This window comes from Bactrocera neohumeralis, unplaced genomic scaffold, assembly GCF_024586455.1.
Source record: "Bactrocera neohumeralis isolate Rockhampton unplaced genomic scaffold, APGP_CSIRO_Bneo_wtdbg2-racon-allhic-juicebox.fasta_v2 cluster10, whole genome shotgun sequence".
Lineage (NCBI taxonomy): Eukaryota > Metazoa > Arthropoda > Insecta > Diptera > Tephritidae > Bactrocera > Bactrocera neohumeralis.
Window position 1 is genome coordinate 8,391,894 of NW_026089623.1, and position 20,268 is coordinate 8,412,161.

Below are 20,268 nucleotides of genomic sequence, written 5' to 3' on the forward strand. Positions count from 1 at the left end.
ACCAACAAAACTTATTTACCAAGTCTCTTTGGTCAGATCTGGCTCGTTTTTGTGTCCCTTCATAATAGGAGGAGGCTGTGACACAATTTGCAATGCGGCTTACAGCACACTCTCTCGGAGATACGTTGCTTTTTCGGCTTCAGCAAGTTCAACTAGAAGAGGGGTGCGCGCTGTAAGGAAAGCGGTAGAATACTGGAAATAAGAAGATTTTTATATTAAACGAGGGGTACTCTAAGAGGGTCCCATTAAGGGGGATAACCCATAGACAGGGTAATTTTTCAACTAAGAAGACACAGGACGCGATCGAAAAAATATTTTTATCCCTAGGCTAACACCCAAAGTGGAGAAAGTGGTTAGGAGCTATATAAAGTGTATAATTATAGACAGGAAAGCAGGCAGGAAGCAAGGGTTGCTAACTCCAATGCATAAAGACGATAAACCTCTTAGCACACATCATATAGACCATGTAGGTCCAATGAAAACAACCAACAAATCTAGAATCAAATTTTGGTTGTGGTAGATGCTTTTGCGAAATTGGCACGGTTGTACGAGTATCACACTCGAACTACTTGTGTGGAAAGTGTAACTAGTCTTAAAAAACAAGCTGCTGTTTTCGGTAACTCAAAACTAATTATTACCGATAGGGAGACAGCGTTCACATCGCATACTTTCAAAAAATATTGCGATGAACAGGGAATTCAACACTTTATAATCGCCACAGGGCACACTGGTCGATTTCATAGGCCAAAAATAAAAAAATAAAAGTTTGAAACTTACCACTTTTTGTATCAAAGCTATTTCTTAAGACACCAATAAAACTAACGGTAAATACATTTTTGCTCAATCCCATTCGTAGGGGCTACGAAAAGCGAGAAAAGTGAGATAATAGAAACACGCGAAATGTGCAGTGAAAATAGCTTAAAAATTATCTCGAATAATAAATTAAATTTCAATATAAAATGGTGTTTAATCCCCATAAATCGAAATGATAATTGATAACAAAGGTATATGTTATATAAAAAAAGTGTTTTTTATGTAATAATATGTTGTTTTACTATTTTAAAACAATTGTTTTATAAGTGCCCTTTTGAGTGGTATGTTTTTCTTCATACATCGATTTAAGGTATTCAAAAAGTTATGTTCCCTGTCTCGCCCTCAAATGAATAAAGTTTGTTTATATCAGTTAATGTTTTCTAAGTCTATGCTTTTGATTTCAGCTGCAACTTTTTGCAACGTTCTTTGTTATTCATGTTATTCAACCAGGCATGCGATATAATTTTTTGTATTTATGTGGATGTATTTTCGTGCATATTTTATTGTTTTTTTCATCATACATATATGTACATTAGGGTGATTCAAAAATATATATATTTTTTTTTTCAATTGGTACTCGCAAAAATAGGTTCCTAGACGGTTGAAAATTGACTATTTTTGGAAAAATTTTGTATTTCTTATGAATTTTATAACTCAATGAAAAAAAATTATTATGAATAGATTTTTGGAGAGGCTTTCTTAGAGGTGTCTAGGAACCTATTTTTCAGAGTACCAAACGAAAAAAATTTTTTTTTTTTTGATCCACCCTAATATGCATTGATGTTTGACGATGAATATCTCGTAAACGCTTAACTTAATCGAAATATCATCGTAGACCATATTTTAGAGCATTCAATTTCCTACAAAACCTAATTAACAAGATATTTTTTCAAGTAGTTGGAAGCGAGATATAAATTTTTCTATCTGATAATAAGAAAAATTAGAAAACCGTTAGGCGGAGGACCTTCCCGTTACAATTAAAAACTCATATTTGGAGAGGCTTTCTTAGAGGTGTCTAGGAACCTATTTTTGCGAGTACCAATTGAAAAAAAAAAATATGTATATTTTTGAATCACCCTAATGTACATATTTGGTTTTCATTTTATCATTTTCTCTCTTTTATCAAATGTTTGTTTTATACGTACTTTCATTTAGGCACATCATATGGGTGTAAACTCTCACGCCTATATACGTACATATAATATTTTATTTTTGAATTTTGGTGTTTAGAAAATTTGTGAAGTAATATCACTTCTCACCGAAGCAAATTTAATAAAGCTTCAGTATCTACTTATTAGAAGCTTCGTTAGCAAAAAACTTGATATTAACTTTTTACCCTGCTCTGATGAAATTTAAAGGAAAAACAGTTATCCTGTTATTAAAGGTCTCAGAATCTGATCTTGAAGTTGAGATAAAAAAATTATTCAGCCACATTGCGTCACAAATGTAATTAATGAACGGAATGAGTCCTCTAATTACCTATTATCAATAGGAATATGTGGCTTTGATGGCAATTCTGGTCAGAGCGAATATAAGCAGAAATTTGAAAATAATAATTTGGAAGACAATAATTTATTTGTCACGGCATATGTAACTGTATAACTGATAATAAAATCGCAAAATGATGAAGAGCACAAACAAATTTGGAAAAACTACAGACCGACCTTCATCTACCCGCTATTGCCGTCCTGTTCGAATTCAATTTCAAAAGGAATTCGTTTAATAAACACTCAATGCACTAGATTTGCGGTAGATCCTGCAAAGGAATTAATTTCAAAATATTTGGTATTATCTTCCTTCGTCAGTCCGTAAAATTTTAATTCACGCTCCCTATGTTATTCAATATGCACCAGTTTCAATTGGAGAGTTCTCATAAGAGCTGAGAGCTGAGTCAAGCAATAAGGACATTAAGATGTATCGACTCCATCATATACGAAAGAACTAATGGATCAAATACAAATCAGGACTTGCTAAACCGAATGCTTATGAGCTTAGATCCTTTCATCACCCGTCAAAGAAACTATCATGCAAAAGTAAATAATTAAATTTTATTAAAATCAGTTTTTGATTAAGTTGACTAAGATTCAAAAAGTTCCTTTTTTCGTTTATTAACTTTTTTAATTTAGTATAATTAATTAAAATTTGTTACCACCGGGGGGTGTCGAAGTGGGAAACGGGAGAGGGCGATTTTAAAAAGCTTTGGCGAAAGTTTCATTTTTATTTAGGCAGCGACCACTGTGAGGCGTAATAGTCAAACCGTTCGCTTTTAATGACGAAATTATCAACTTTGCTTAGAAAGGATGCAAAAAATGATCGTGCCAATGCTGGCAAAACTTTCCTTGCAAGAGCAAGAGAATCCCCCTCATATTATTGGTGATTGCTTGGGAAATACTTTATAAAACCCAGGGAACATTTTTTAATATGTGGCATGTTAATATTCCGCTTTAAAAAATTTTTGGTAATAAGGTGACTGATTCTTGTCTTGTAGAATGGATAGTGAATAAATCCGATATAATTTAGGATTGTGTTATATGAAAACTTATAGTTACATATATAGCGACTAGGTAAGCTTTCATACGATTTTATCCTTTTTACTTTGTAAAGCTTATATACTGGCCGATTAATGCGGCATAAAGTCAGCTAGAAGTTTAAAAAATTTCAATTACGTATATGGGGGCAGAGTTTCAATCATATAGTACATCTCAAAGTGTAAACACAATGGCTACGACAGACTGCAAACTACATCTGTCAAATATTAAAATACACACGTTCTTATGGGCAGTGTTATTTTGACAGCTGCACGACTACACGGCTGCAGGCCGACAGTTGTCGTTCTCGCTAACTTCAATATCCTCCTATTTTTGCCAACGAAAGTAGAGTTGACAGTAGAATGGAAGATAGAAAGAGGAGGTAGAGTGGTGATGCCACTAATATGTAAAATGTAAAATTATTCACAGCTCTAACAAACTTGATGTTATTTTACAAATAAAAGCATAAAATAGCTATATTATAGCTCTATTATATCATTTGTAATAACAAGTGATAATTTAAAGCAAAAATATTTACCTATTTACTTATTTTTTGCATAAAAAATTTCACTTTGAACAAAATATTAAAATTTCATTGAAGTGAAAGGTATTAGTATGGCCACAACGAAATTGTGTACATGCAAAATGGACAACTGCGTTGTTTTGTGTACATGCCGGCCATTGTGTTGTTGTTGCTTCTCAAAATGTACATGTAGTAAGATGAACAACGACGTTTTCAGTTCACTGTCGTGCCGCTGCAGTCTGTCGTAGCCATTGTGTTTACACTTTCACACATTGCCTTATGTTCTCGGTAAAAAGTCAGCGAGAGTCACTGAGTTTTTCATCTTCAGATCTGGGGACTTAAACAGTTTTGGTAAATTTTTGCAAATTGTAAGACTTAACATGGTATACCTTATATCGGTGGTAGGCGTGATTGTAGTCCGACTTCGCCGATTTTCGCACTTTAATATCGGGATGTCAGAATAATATTACCTAGCGAGCGTGATTGAATTTTTTTAGTAAAAATGTGGGCGGTACCAAGTCCATCTTCCTATTTTGCACCCTATAAAGCCCTGTTGTACCACCTCGAGCACAAAATTTAATGGCTCTGACGCAGAAAATAGTAAGACATTTTAATATATTTTTCGTGCGAAGACCCAATTGTCGCAAATTTTTTTTCTAGGTTGGTATGACTGTCAGTGGCATTTGTGCTAAATATCACATCAAAATGATCATTAGTGTTTAACATACGCTTGTCTTTCTGAAGTACACAAAATACATTTGGCTATCTTTACGATGAGTGAAATTATTCAACAAAGAATTTCCATTAAATTTTGCGTGTCGAAACGCATTCGGGGAAAACTCTTTGTCGCAACAACGTCCAGGACGGCCATCAACATCATCTTATGATCAATACGTCAATAAAACATAGGAATTGGTGCTTAAGATTCGACGGCTTACAGTCAGAGATCTTACTGACATCGTCGGAACATCGGAAAGATTAGTGGAAACCATTTTGAAGGATCATTTGAGCCTAAGAAAAGTGAAAGCACGATTGGTTCCAAAATTACTAAATTTTTCGAAAAATCGAGCTGCGTTAATGTTTGAGAAAAAATACTTTCCGACTAACAGGATGCCATGAAACCTATTATTTCTGGCGATGAATCTTAGATCTATGTTTACGACTCGGAAACAGACGATCAATCGGCTCAATATCGTAATAAAGCTGGGCCGAAGCCGAAAAAACTATAACGTAGCAGGTAAAAAAATCAAGGTTCTGTTGTCAGTTTTATTCAATTATCGAGATGTAGTGTACTACTCCGAATTCCTTCCGACTGGCCAAACTGTCAAGAAGGTATACTGTTTGAGCGTTATGCGTTGTTTGCGCCAAGCTAAATGGAATTATGGGCCGACAACCTTCGGTTTGTGCACCACGATAATGCACAGTCGTATTTTGCATTTAATTCTTCGGGTGTTCTTTACCAAATTTTCAGCCAATACCATGTGACTTTTGGCTATTCAGAAAACCCAAAATCACCGCTCTGGCAAAACCGTTTTAATTTACTTGAAGACATTTAACATGAGTCGCTACGCGTATAGAAGGTTATTCTGGAAATTGATTTTATAAACTGTTTCAAGGATTGGAAAAAACGTTGGCACAAGTGTATTGCGACCAAGTGGGATTGCTTTGAGGGGACAACATAGAGTTTGAATTAAGAATTTTAAAATTACGAACAAAGTCTTACTATCTTTTGTTCATTGTGGTATATCAACGAATTTCGGAAATAATCGGTATTCTGCGGGCACAGTTTTCTAATAAGATTTCAAGGACGATTTTGTCCAGAGAAATATTCCTACCTTTTCTAAAAACGTTTAAAACACGTATAAAATGACAAGGTTACTAAATTGTATCTGGCACAAAAATACCTGTGCAAGAAGCTGTTTTTGTTGCATTAAGCACCATCTCTAATACCTCACAAATTGAGAACGTGCTCGAATGTTAAGACCTAGAGCGTAACTTCAGAACCTTTCTTAAGGTTCCACTGAAGTCTTGATCTGGTATTTTAGAACGTCATGTACAGCAACTCAATCAGTTAGAAACTCTTTGCTTAGATGATTTTTCTTCAGTATTAAATTTTATTAAATCTAATAGAAGAGCTTAAGATAGTGATCATGAAGAAGAAGAGGAGGAGATAATAATTTACCAGAAAGTGGAGTTGTGGCAATGTATAATTTTGTAATTAGTATGAAAGATGTAATGCCGATGTGTCAGAGTTGAATTTTTCCATGGTATGGTATATACTCTCATAAAAAATTATAATGAACGAAAACCAAAGAGGCTGTAAAGCTTTTCAAAAGAGAACTTTTAAATGGCTTAGAAAATCGTTGTAATTTTGGGGACTTAGAAAAAGGTGCACAAAATGAACTACCAATTGTGAAATATGAGTTCAGCGTATTAGACCACTAGAAATTAACCAAAATATAAATTTGTTGCACTTACAAGCAAAGATTTTTAGAGAATCTCTTTGAAAAGACATGTTTTCCAACTCTGACTACAAAGTGTGGTCCAGTGGAATCAAATCTAGTATTTCATATCACCATAAAAAGAATAACATTGTTTTTCAGTCAATGCTGGTGTGTTTTTGCCTGGTTGCTGACGCAGAATTTTACTGGAAGATCGAAAAGAATATTATGTTAACTGCTTAACAATACCTTCCAAAACATCCAGCTGATACACTTTTGTCCCAGTTCAACCCCTCTTTTCAGAAGTGAAGAAGTGTAACGGCTTTACAGGAGACTACCCACCAAACTATTAGAGCTGAATGGTGACCACGTTTGAATAACATTTTTTGCCCCTTTGGTGTTTTTGCGCAGATTTCATAGCCTTCATAGTCGTTGATCGCATGCCACTGAAACAGTAATCGAATCTGTTGAGCTTAATTTGTTTTAATCGCATTGTGAGAAGATAACCAGTTGAACGACAATAGAATTTCATATGAGATCATTTCGAAAAATTATGACATTCATTTTGTCGATATATAAATATATGGTATGTATGTATATCCCTTAAAACTGTTTTTTGTTTTCTAAGAGATACATATATTTATCGATAAAAAAAATCTTCTAATTACTTAAAAATATATTTGAAGCTCGTGTTGAAATTTGAGACTAATCGGTTAAGCCGTTTTCGACTAATGTTGGTCACCGACTTTGAATAGAAAAACGGGTTTAAAGTACTTCTACGCACTCTGTAACGCATTTTCAAATTTGCGTATAACTTCGAAAATATTCACCGGAATTATATGAAATTATCTGTGCGTATTATGTGTACATTAAGACCTTTTAAGATTTCGGCCTTCAAACATGGCAATTTACGTACATATATATAACTCTATATCCATATCGATAAATTTTAGGTGATACAAAAAACCGCAAAGTAAACAAAACTATTATACTCTGTAGCAAAATATAAATATAATACTTTGTCCTTTAAAATAATGACAAATGATTGATTAAGGTTAAACTTTCGGCTAATATGTTAATACTTATGACGTGTTATAGAAATACCAAATGTGCCATCAGAATGTTTATTTTGAGTATTACAACAGCAATATCTCCGGTGCAAAAAATTAATTTACGATGTGGCAACATCCCTCGAATCTTTTGACATATTAGTGTTATATGTTTCTGACACATTTAAGAGTATTTATAGAATGACCAAAATAAATACGGTGAAAAAACGATCAAGGAACGAAATTTTCAAACACCAAATACTTTGTTCAACTTCTGCAACCAAACGGTCATTGTTCTTACGAAAGAGTTGTTATATATATATAAATGAATAGTTTTGTATATAAATAATTTACATTTATATTGCACAATAAGTACGTATTATAAAGTTCCGGTTATAAAATGCTTTACCCATATAAAATGTACAAAATATTAAGAACTAATGAATGAATAAGTTTTTCTAATAATGTGGCTTTGGTTTTATTTTCGCTATGACATCTTTAATAAAATGATAAATCTATTTTTAAATACGCAATGCGTATGCAAAATTAAGATGAACTGGCTATATGCCTTTTTTGAGCTAACAAGAAAATAAACAGTATGGCTCGAAAATAAAGTTGCCAATGATATTTTGTTGTCGGAAAAATGCAAATTATTTGAAGACTGTCAGGAAGTGAGAAGTGTTTCCTATTTAATTAAGATAAACTTGTGTAATTTGAATTTCCATCAGTAATACATACTTAACGGTTGCAGAGTTATGAAATTACTCTAAAATGGAGTGGTATCCTGAAGAAGATGAAGAAGAGTTGATGTATTCGCCAGCTTTATTGGCTAGAAGAGCATCTGAGAGCTGGATCGTTGAGCCACCGATCGAGGTTACTTTAAATATTTAAAAACAAATTTATATAGAAAGTGGTTTAAAAGAGTATACATTTTAATTCATAAATTGTATTTAAAAAGTGTTTTAAAAAACATTTACATATTATTTTTTTTTCAGATTACTCCTATAAATGTGACTCTCCAACGAAAAAAATCGCTACCAGATTTTCAAGATCTTCCACGTGCCACGGAAGCTATGACTAGGGAGGAGGTGTCTGCATTGGGTTCAGCAAGACGTGAAGCTGTACGCCGCCAAATTGAAACTAACGAAAGACTAAAAGCGAATCCCCTACTTTATATTTTTAGTCCACAAGTTAAGGTACCGTTTTCTCGTTGAAAATTAAAAAAAAAATAATAATAATTTATAAATTTTTTACAGGATTGGTTTACTCGACAACAATTGGTGCTACTTGTGCTTTTTGTAAATATACTTTTAGGCTACCTTTTCGTGAAAATGTTAACATAGCGAAATTTATTTAAAGCCTAGTATACTCATATGAAAATTTACGGTTTTAGTTAAATATCTTAGTGATTTTAAGTTATATTCGAATGAATGTCTGCACAATTTTGATAAAAAAATAACGTTATAAATCACGAGTCTTAATGGTCATTATATATGCTTTATATACTTAAAGATTTTGTCGTTCACTATTATGCATTTGGTCAGTTCGCTAGAGGAGAAATTTTTTTATGTAATCCAATCACATATTACATTTAAAGAATTTATCAAGTATTCGTGATATAGTTCCCTAATTTAATGATTTTGTTTATCAGAAACATTGGACTCTTTCTGTTATATATACTTTTGTAGGAAATGGACATATACTTGTAGACACAAAAGAAAGGTATCAGCATCAAGACATTAGTTGCATATACATACATATGTCATAAAGAATTCTAAAATATTCCCTTCGTCTCCCAATTAACCTACAACTTAGAATCTATATTTATATCAATCATACCTTAAAAAATTTCTTATATAGAGAATTGTAAGTTCGTGAACATAATTTATATCCAATAATTTTCTTTAATTTAGAGTAACAACTAGTTGTTTCTTCAGTGCGAATTGACCTAATTGTAAGAAAATAAATATTAATTCAATTCTTGTTTAAATCCCTCTATAAAAAATCATTTGTTTTTACTTATGTTTAGTGTAAAATATTTCTTACGTGCTTTATTCAAAAAATTATATTAGATTTGTTTTTATGAATATTGTCCTATGCGTACCAGGATATTTGAAACGAAGATAAAATCAGTACTCTCCTAAAGTTGAACTACTACTTAGTTACTACGGTCAATTAATAAAAGCAAATGTGAGTTACATATCGTCACCTAAAATGCAAAATAACGTAACAACATTTTCGAAAATTTACAGTGGCTTGAATGAAACACGAAATAAAATGGAACAAGAGTGAAACAAATTTTTAATATTGGTTAAATCTGGTTCATATATGAGCGCAGAACCTGAAAATGTTGGACATATGTAATATTATGTATGTAATTTGAAGTAGTGAATCGTAATCAATAAGATACTCAATTCCGAATTTTTTGATGATACGTTATTTTGCATTTTAGGTGACGATATACTAAAATTATGTAAAAAAGTAAGGAAGGGCTAAGATCGTGTGCAGAACAGTTTGTCTGTCGCAACTTATGTGGCTCAAATTCGATGTAATATTACCAGGTGTTGACAACATTATTACTAATATACAATATTTTGCTTCTAGCCCGAAATGTTTATATCGGGTGATTTTTTAAGAGCTTGATAACTTTTTTTTAAAAAAACGCATAAAATTTGCAAAATCTCATCGGTTCTTTATTTGAAACGTTAGATTGGTTCATGACATTTACTTTTTGAAGATAATTTCATTTAAATGTTGACCGCGGCTGCGTCTTAGGTGGTCCATTCGGAAAGTCCAATTTTGGGCAACTTTTTCGAGCATTTCGGCCGGAATAGCCCGAATTTCTTCGGAAATGTTGTCTTCCAAAGCTGGAATAGTTGCTGGCTTATTTCTGTAGACTTTAGACTTGACGTAGCTACGTAAATAAGCAAAATTGCCGCATTTGGGGTGAAGAGCAACCAGAAGCCGTTCAAGAACTGCCCATGCATCCCGAAAAAATGCACTGTTTGGTGTGGTTTGTACGCTGGTGGAATCATTGGACCGTATTTTTTCAAAGATGCTGTTGGACGCAACGTTACGGTGAATGGCGATCGCTATCGTTCGATGCTAACAAACTTTTTGTTGCCAAAAATGGAAGAACTGAACTTGGTTGACATGTGGTTTCAACAAGATGGCGCTACATGCCACACAGCTCGCGATTCTATGGCCATTTTGAGGGAAAACTTCGGAGAACAATTCATCTCAAGAAATGGACCCGTAAGTTGGCCACCAAGATCATGCGATTTAACGCCTTTAGACTATTTTTTGTGGGGCTACGTCAAGTCTAAAGTCTACAGAAATAAGCCAGCAACTATTCCAGCTTTGGAAGACAACATTTCCGAAGAAATTCGGGCTATTCCGGCCGAAATGCTCGAAAAAGTTGCCCAAAATTGGACTTTCCGAATGGACCACCTAAGACGCAGCCGCGGTCAAAATTTAAATGAAATTATCTTCAAAAAGTAAATGTCATGAACCAATCTAACGTTTCAAATAAAGAACCGATGAGATTTTGCAAATTTTATGCGTTTTTTTTTTTTAAAAAGTTATCAAGCTCTTAAAAAATCACCCGATATTATAATTAATTTAATTAAATCAAATGATATATACGTATGTGATATAAATTCATCCAAAGACGTCAAATTTGATGTATAGGGTTCATACAAAAACCATCAACCAGAGGACAAAAGTAACTATTCGAGTATTAGAGATATGATTTACGTTTTACGTCTAAGCCAATTTCTTTCATATCCAGCGCACTTTATTTTAAAGAAAACTTCTCCACTTAATTTTAGTAAGGTGAAAAGTTGGAAATCACCATATGTTTGGATTAGAGACAGCTTAAGAAAGGTATTAAATTTTTTTATTGTTTAAGAATGCTCGAAAGCGTGCTGCAGGTAACTTTTTGAAGATTACCCACATAATGATCGACATATAATAACGAAAATCATTATATGTGGTACATGGATCGATTTCACACATTTTCCGCATTATACTACTGTACCGGGTTTCCCAATATTCATTGTAAAAAAAAAAAATTCAAATTATTCAAATATACATATTATCGAAATTATCGTTCTCCAATTTTAACTTTTCGTGCGCTTTTGTCATTTTTTGGTCGTAATAATCGTTGACCTATGCTCGCTATAATTTTTACATTTTCTTTACATAACGTTCGAAGTTATAACAAGTAAGGAAGGGCTAATTTCGGATGTCACCGAACATTTTATACTCTCGCATGATAAAGTGATAATCGAGATTTCATTATACGTCATTTACATATTTTTCAAATACCGTATTTTTGTAAAGTTTTATTCCGCTATCATCATTGGTTCCTAATGTATGTACTCGTATTATACAGAAAAGGCATCAGATGGAATTCAAAATAGCGTTATATTGGAAGAAAGCGTGGTTGTGAACCGATTTCACCTATATTTTGTACATGTCATCAGGGTGTTAAGAAAATATTATATACCGAATTTCATTGAAATCGGTATAGTAGTTCCTGAGATATGGTTTTTGGTCCATAAGTGGGCGAGGCCACGCCCATTTTCAATTTTTAAAAAACGCCTGGGTGCAGCTTCCTTCTGCAATTTCTTCCGTAAAATTTTGTGTTTCTGACGTTTTTTGTTAGTCCGTTAACGCACTTTTAGTGATTTTCAACATAACCTTTGTATGGGAGGTGGGCGTGGTTATTATCCGATTTCTTCCATTTTTGAAATGTATATGGAAATGTCTGAAGAAAACGATCCTGTAGAGTTTGGTTGACATAGCTATAGTAGTTTCCGAGATATGTACAAAAAACTTAGTAGGGGGCGGGGCCACGCCCACTTTTCAAAAAAACAAAAAGATCCTTTGTGCCAAATTTTACTTTAATATCTTTATTTATGGCTTAGTTATGACACTTTATAGGTTTTCGGTTTCCGCCATTTTGTGGGCGTGGCAGTGGGCCGATTTTGCCCATCTTCGAACTTAACCTTCTTATGGAGCCAAGAAATATGTGTACCAAGTTTCATCATGATATCTCAATTTTTACTCAAGTTACAGCTTGCACGGACGGACGGACGGACAGACGGACGGACGGACAAACAGACATCCGGATTTCAACTCTACTCGTCACCCTGATCACTTTGGTATATATAACCCTATATCTGACTCTTTTAGTTTTAGGACTTACAAACAACCGTTATGTGAACAAAACTATAATACTCTCCTTAGCAACTTTGTTGCGAGAGTATAAAAATATCGCTGCCGTTCAGGTAAGTGTTGCTTGAAGACGCAATTTTCAATTCCAAGACAGAATTGAGACTGTCTCAAACCACAACCTGGTTGATTTTGAGAAAGGATTTGAGCTTGCATCCGAATAAAATTGATCTCACTCAAGAACTGAAGCCTTTGGATCACTGTAAACGTCGTTAATCTGCTGATTTTGCTTTGGAACAACTTGAAAACGATAACGATTTGTTTAAAAAAATAATTTTCTCCGATGAGACTCCACAAATTATTCATGAACAAAAAAATTACGGTTTGGTGTAGTTTTTGGAAATGAAGCTTATGAAACAGTTACTATCAATGGAGAGTGGTATAGATCAATGATAACCAAGTTTTTATGGCCGCAATTATAAGAAGCTGCTCTTAGATGTTGGTTCTAACAAGACGGACCTACGAGCCACATAGCACGAGCAACAATCGAATTATTGCGAGAAAAATTTGGAAATTCGATTATTTCAAAAAATTTTGATATTGAATGGCCTCCAAGAAGTTGTGTCTTAACGCCATTAGACTACTTCTTGTGTGGTTGTTTGAAGTCATTGGTCTTTCAAGCTCCAGAAGTCAATATTGAACATGCTATTCATGACATACTACTTGATTTAGTGTGAAAAGTACCATTTGAATGATGTTATATTCAGGACTTAATTGTATCGATTGTACTTCAATTAGTTGTTTAGTCTTATTGGGAAATCCTGTATATTGAATTTTATAGCTTCACTTAACTTGGTAAGAGAGATTGAAATTGATATGAGAACTAGGTTTTGTATTCACTCGATTTTATCCATTTTTGAGATAAGACATTCTACAAATTTCACCGGAAAAAGATTCTCTTAAATTTTTCATGAGATACCTCACATCTTAACCAATATCTATGGCACAAAATAACCGGATGTATAAAAATGCCTAAATTAGGTATTGAGGGCAATGTGACGTATTCGCATGATTGTATCTTTTTTACGCACAAGGATCCACTGTTAAAAGCAAGATATTATTTCTAAATTTCATATCGATATCTTGCATATGATATAGACTATAGGCTTGTTGTCCGATTTCGTCCATTTTTATAATGTAACAACTTTATATCAACGTGTTACGAGAATATAAAAAGAGAGTTAAATGAGTATATATATAACCTGTAGTATAACTTAAAAAGGTGCCAATTGCCGATATCCGTTAATATTTGCTCACCTTTGATCCTTACGAATTGGAAATGTATGTAATATTGATGATTATTTAATTCTTACAACTTGTAAAAGGTGTGTAATAGGGTATAGTTATGCTTTTGGGTTAGCAGATACAGTTCATGTACTATACCCAATAATTACCCTTGCGTCCTCGCCGCGTACCCTGAAAACGTGAGTAACCCTTGTGTAAGTTGCGGTAGCTAACCAATGTAGAGCCTGGGTTTACTGCTCAAAGAGAGGAAGCTTTAGCGAAGCCAGTCCGACGTATACGGTTTAAGGGTTTGATGAAGTCTAATTCCAGCGTCTGCTCAACAAAGGGTGTGGCTGCGAGCGGCCAGTGAATTGCACTGAGCGTCAGTTTATCATCATACGTCCATTCTCCGGTCCCTTAAATAGTAGCTGGAGAAATGACGTCGTTTAAAGCATAAGAATAAAATCTCTTTCTTAGAAATCACATCTTAACACACACTCAAAAATCTTTAGAAACCAATTTGCTCTTACAGAATTCTCCACACATAAGTATAAGACCCTACAACATTATTTCTCCTCAGCTCTATTTTAGTAGTCAAAAAAGTATTTTCGTACTTGTAGCAGTCGTATATCTCCAGTGCTATACGAAATATTGTTGGAAAGGTGAGATTTCAAGCTTAATTAAATCAAAAAAAGGGTGAAAAAAAGTTACAGCTGTTCAAAAATTTGTGAAAACAATGAAGAAATTCGCTATATTTTGAAATTTTTGAATAAAAAAGGGAAAAATGCCACGAAAGCCGACAATGAAATTTGTGAAGTTTATGGAGATGACACTGTATCAGTTCGTCTAGCACAAAAATGGTTTGCTCGCTTCCGTTTTTGAAATTTCGATTTATACTGACGAGAGTTTTACACTGATGGAATATGATGGACCATAATCTTTCGCAGAACCTTTCTCTCGAAAACTCGACTTCGTCTCATCAGATCTTGTCATCGTCCATGCCTATTCACCATATAGCAGGACGGGAATAAAGAGTGACTTATAGAGTTTGTTTTTTGTTCGTCGAGAGAGGACACCTTTTGCCTTGCTTCCGTATCTGTCTGGAGAAAGCAGAACTAACGGCCACAAGCTATACACTCTTACAGAAGATTGTACCTGCTCGATTAAGTACTGCAGCTCGAATTATTTTCTCCAGCAGCAGATTGAAGAAGTCTTACCATAGAGAGTTGCCTTGTCTGAAACCTCGTTCTGCAAGAGCATGTTCTAGTCTTCAAGCCTTTTATTAGTCGCCACATCTTTCCGTAGAATTTTTGAGCATTACCCCTATCGGACAGCTTGTCAAGCTCTTCATACTCACGCATTTCGGTCACTCTCTTTTTTTCTCAGCAAATGCGTCTTACTTTCCTCTTCCACTCTAGCTATCTATCCCATCCCGCACATGTTGTAATCGATCGCAACGTTGTGTGGTAGGCAGACTGCTTTCACTCCACTGCGACAAGGCACTCCTCGCACCAGCTGTCCTTTTGCATTTTCCGAAAACCAATGCTTTCGTTTGCAGCTGTAGGTAAGTACCTTGAAATGCCGTATCACGTATTATGTCGAATTGCTGATGAGTGCTCTTAGAAGCAAGAATGCAAGGAACTCGTTCGGCTGTCTGTTGTGATTGCAGTTTCACGACGTCGAACCTTCCTTGTGTTTGTTGACGTGCGTTTTTTATTGCACAGAGGCGGGTGCGTGTCTTGGCTGCAACAATATAGTGATACAAGTCGATGTTAGGACCTCGGAGCATACGCACGTTTAAAACACTGGTGCCGTGTCTTCCGGCTATCACAAAATTAGCGATCTGGTTGGTGGTTTTTCAATCCGGGTAGCTTGATGAATTTTCTTATGCTGGAATCTAGTACTGCAGATAACCATATTTCGGGCCCCGGCGACGTGGATCAGCCTCAACCCATTTGGGAATATTTCCTCGTGGAGGCTGAATTTCCCGACTATTGTGCCAAAAATACCTTTCTTGGCCATCGTGGCGGGGCAGCTCTCATAGGTGCACTCCAAGCGCTCATAGAAGACATCTTTGGTCACATCATTCTTCTCTTTCCTTATTTGCGTGAACTTCTGCACATGATTCTATCCTCAATTTATGTATGTATTAGTATAAATATAAAAAAAAATAAGCTGAAGTTTGATTAAAAATACGAAAAGTCTTTTTTGACTACCCAATATATTCATATCGCCAACGAACTTAATGGGAAATGAAAATTTTTGCACAACAAACTTTTTTGAATATACATATGTGTTTAAGTATATCCACAATATATCTTCTCTATATAAGTTATCACGCAACGCAAGAATGTAATTGAAGGAGCCCCAAAATATTGTGCGTGGCCTGAATCAGCAATAAGTAGCGCACTCAGAATCATGAACGGAAATAATAAGTTTTAAATTGCATCCAAAAGTTGCGCGTGGACTGAGTCAGCAATTATACGTTCTCACGTCTGCCAATACCATCAGCACATATTCGTTCTCACGCCTGCAAACAACAGCTCGCAACACCACAACTGCTACGCAGCAGCGGCGGCAGCAACAGCAACAAGTAGCTTGAGGGTAGTTTATAATTAGAATAATTTTTAGTATAATGTTTGTTGCTCTTCGAGCTGGACGCGCTCCACTCGAATACTCGTAATAAAGTCAATAAAAACAAAATTGGCATTTTGAATTAATTGGCGCCCAACGTGGGGCTGTGTTTAAGCAAAGTAGTTTGTCGGTGTCGGTTAAAAACGAGCAACTACAATCAACCAGCTGCCACAAGCAATCAGGATTATGCCGCTGAAAGTCGATCGAATCAAGGACCAGCCAGCAACTGCAATGAACCAGCTATCGTAAACGAGCAGCAGCTATTCCATTGGCGGATCAGGACAGGAGGAAGATCGAAGCAACCGGCAATCATGAATTTAATGTAAGTTGAAAAACTCGAATTTCAATTTTAGAATCAAAGATCTAAACATTGAGGGTACCTCTTGTTAAAAAATAAAATATATTAAGGAAGTGAAATTTAATACTAATAGTTTACGGTGCACCCGGTATTTATTTTGTGAAAATAGTAATAACTTTTTCAATGATTAATTGAGGAATAGTGAAGAGTATTGGTTACACGGTATATGAATAGGCCAACCGTCAACTTAGTTGACTTAGTCTCTAGCTTTGAAAATATTAAATTATCAGAAGAAGAAGAAATCAAAATGAACGAAACCCAGTTTACACAGATAGTGAACGCGGCAGTCACTGCTGCTTTAGGGGTGCAGAGGCGGGAGTTTGAGAATAAACTTAAGGTCATGCAGGACCAAATTGATAACGTATTCCAAAAACCCACTATAACGACTTACGAAAAAATAAAGATAGTAGTGAGTAGGACCTGCGAAGAATCGCTGGACGTTGTAACGCTCTTAGAGTGTTCATTTCTGGGTTAAGGAAGCCCCTTTGCGATATTCTCTTCGCATCGCAACCTAGTGACTTGCCATCCGCCCTGGCACTCGCTCAGGAAGTCGATGCGAATCATGAACATTACATTTTCGCAGCAAGCTTTGCAAATAGAGCATCTGATGTGACCAAAAAAGCAGAGAGCAGCCAAAGGGGAAAAGATAACAATAATCAAAACATGCTAAATAGAACAAATTCGGATGATCAGAAAAATCCTCATTTCGTAAGGCAGCACCGGGGTGATAACCAAAATAATGGCTGAATAAAAGGGTACACAATTTATGTAGGATAAAATAAATTTTGTTTGTATTTCGACAATTTGATGAAGGAAATTATAATTTTTTATATTATAAATTTTAACGTAAATGTTAATAAAAAATATATGTCGACGAGCGGGGCGGCGAGAATTCTAATACAATCCACCTTCCACTTATCGAGATCACAATGTAGTAGAATCGCGGTAGAGTAGCGTAGGCAGTGTATATGCGAATTTAATATAAATGAAGGTTTGTAACGAAGTGCTTAGAACGAATTGAGTCTCCTGTCCGGTTGTCCACCCTTTTTGTTGAGTGGGTACAGGTGTGGTGAGTTGTGTTGGTGTGGTGTGGTGATGTAAGTGGATGGTGCCATCGGAAGTGGTGTATTATGCTGTCTTGCTAGGGTGCGCCAGTTTTTCCCAGGTAGAGTGGGGGGATGCTTAACTCATTTAAACAATGGCCAATACCGCCAACAAAATTTTCAGCAGAACCGTCAAACAGGATATCGGAACTCTCAGCCGCGACAGGAACCAATGGATGTGGATCCTTCATATTCTCGCCTACGGCAATTTAAAAGTAACGTAAGAGACGACGGTGGTCAAAAGTGTCAGGCAGCGTCGGACCGTCGAACAGGACCAAAACTGCAAAGGGTAAACAATTTGAAGGAAGATCGAAATACCGAGTTAAGCTCAGACTCTTACGAGGAGTTATCTGAGGCAGTTGTTGGGGACCTAGAGGCAGAAGAAGTGAATTTTTTAGGGGTAAGTCCCTCCTGCCCTGGATTTCTAAGTCACTAGGTGGGCGGGAGGTAAAGTTTCTTGTCGACACGGGTGCCTCCAAAAACTACATCAGGCCTCTAGAGGGCCTAAAGGAAGTGAAGCCTGTTGATAAGGGATTCACGGTGAAATCCATTCATGGATTCACCAATATTGGAAAAAAATGCAAGGTACACTTGTTTGGAGTGGTATCAGATTTTTTCGTCCTGCCAAATCTAACTCTCTTTGATGGAATAGTAGGTTTGTACTTGCTGAACAAGGTTCAAGCCAATATTAATTTGAAAAACAAAATTATATAATACAACTCTGGTAAGGAAATTATTCATTTTCTCCAGGGTCAAGATGTTAGTCATCTCCAGCTCCATACCGAGTCAGTCCCGGTGAGCATAAAAGGGGAATTTAATGGTATGTTAGAGCGCGTTTCAGGAGTTTTTGCTGACCCAAACGAGAAACTACCATCCAACATTAATATTGTGGCCACAATCCGTACTAGGGATAATGAGCCGACTTACGCAAAGTTCTACCCATACCCAATGGGAGTCGCTGATTTTGTAAAAACAGAAATAGAGGATCTCCTCCAAAATGATATTATCCGACGTTCGCAGTCGCCATACAACAATCCCATTTGGGTGGTAGACAAAAAGGGTTTCAAAGAGAACGGAGTTAAAAGGAAAATATTAGTAATTGATTTCCGAAAATTGAACGAGAAACCATAGAAGACTCATATCCCATACCAAACGTAGGGGTAATATTTTCAAACTTGGGAAAAGCCCAGCTCTTCACAACCTTGGACCTTAAGTCGGGGTTTCATCAAATTGAGCTCGCCGAACGTGATCGTGAAAACACCGTTTTCTCTGTGTGTAATGGGAAGTACGAATTCTGCCGTCTTCCCTTTGGCCTTAAGAATGCACCTGGCATTTTTCAGAGGGCAATAGACGACGTTCTTAGGGAACACATTGGCAAGTACTGCTTTGTTTATATTGATGTGATCATTTTTTCACAAAATAAGGAAGACCACTTGAAACACGTAGAGGCTATTTTAGTGAGTTTGCTTGAAGCAAATATGAGGATTTCTGTTTAGAAATCAAAATTTTTTAAGGCAGAACTTGAATACCTCGGATTTCTAATATCAAAAGTTGGAATAAAAACATGCCCGCAGAAAATTGAAGCAATCCAAAACTTCCCACAGCCAACAACATTGAGAGGTGTTAGGTCCTTTTTAGGAATGGCTGGGTATTACATATGTTTCGTTCGTGACTATGCAAAAATTGCTAAGCCAATAACTAGTATCCTTAGGGGCGAATTTGGTAAAGTGTCGGCCTCTCAATCAAAAAAAATTGAAATATCATTTGACCAGGAACAAGTGAATGCATTTAATAAATTGAAGAGTATACTAACATCAGAAGATGTTATGTTGGCCTATCCGGACTTTAGAAAGGCTTCGACCTAACCACTGATGCTTCTTCACACGCCCTAGGTGCGGTTCTTTCTCAAGGGGGGAGACCGATTACAATGATTTCCAGAACCCTTGACAAAAAGGAAGAACACTTTGCAACAAACGAGCGAGAGCTTCTTGCAATCGTATGGGCTCTTAAAACCCTTACACTTTATTTGTACGGCGTTAGGGAATTAAACATTTACACAGATCATCAACCCCTAACCTTCGCGGTGTCTAATCGTAACCCGAATCCAAAAATAAAGCGATGGAAAGCTTTCATTGAAGGATATAATGCCAAACTGCACTATAAACCAGGAAAAGATAATTTAGTAGCTGATGCTTTATCACGCCACTTTATAAACGCACTAGATCCAGAACCTAAATCGGATGCTGCCACTATTCATAGCGAACAGTCTCTTACTTATACGGTGGAAACAGTTTCAAAACCAATAAAAGTCTATAAAAACCACTAATTTTGGAATCTGGCTTACATCCGGACAAAAG

The 20,268-nt window shown here is 35.7% G+C and overlaps 2 protein-coding genes across 2 annotated transcripts in view; both read left to right on the plus strand.

The window, feature by feature from the left end:
• Window positions 1–20,268, plus strand: part of LOC126765047 (radial spoke head 10 homolog B-like) — a 199,337-nt gene that overhangs the window by 148,380 nt on the left and 30,689 nt on the right. The window lies entirely within an intron of this gene.
• LOC126765104 (uncharacterized) lies at window positions 7,534–11,473 on the plus strand. Its single transcript, XM_050482720.1, has 4 exons — window positions 7,534–7,726; window positions 8,106–8,227; window positions 8,350–8,550; window positions 8,611–11,473. Exons 2-4 carry the CDS (start codon window positions 8,126–8,128, stop codon window positions 8,695–8,697), a joined length of 390 nt encoding a protein of 129 aa, XP_050338677.1. The 5' UTR covers window positions 7,534–7,726; window positions 8,106–8,125; the 3' UTR covers window positions 8,698–11,473.

Coding starts and splice junctions, on each gene's coding strand:
- LOC126765104 (XM_050482720.1), top strand. CDS start 8,126: ATGGAGTGGTATCCTGAAGAAGATGAAGAAGAGTTGATGTATTCGCCA. Junction 8,228..8,349: donor TCGTTGAGCCACCGATCGAG/GTTACTTTAAAT, acceptor TTTTTTTTTCAG/ATTACTCCTATAAATGTGAC. Junction 8,551..8,610: donor TTTTTAGTCCACAAGTTAAG/GTACCGTTTTCT, acceptor AATTTTTTACAG/GATTGGTTTACTCGACAACA.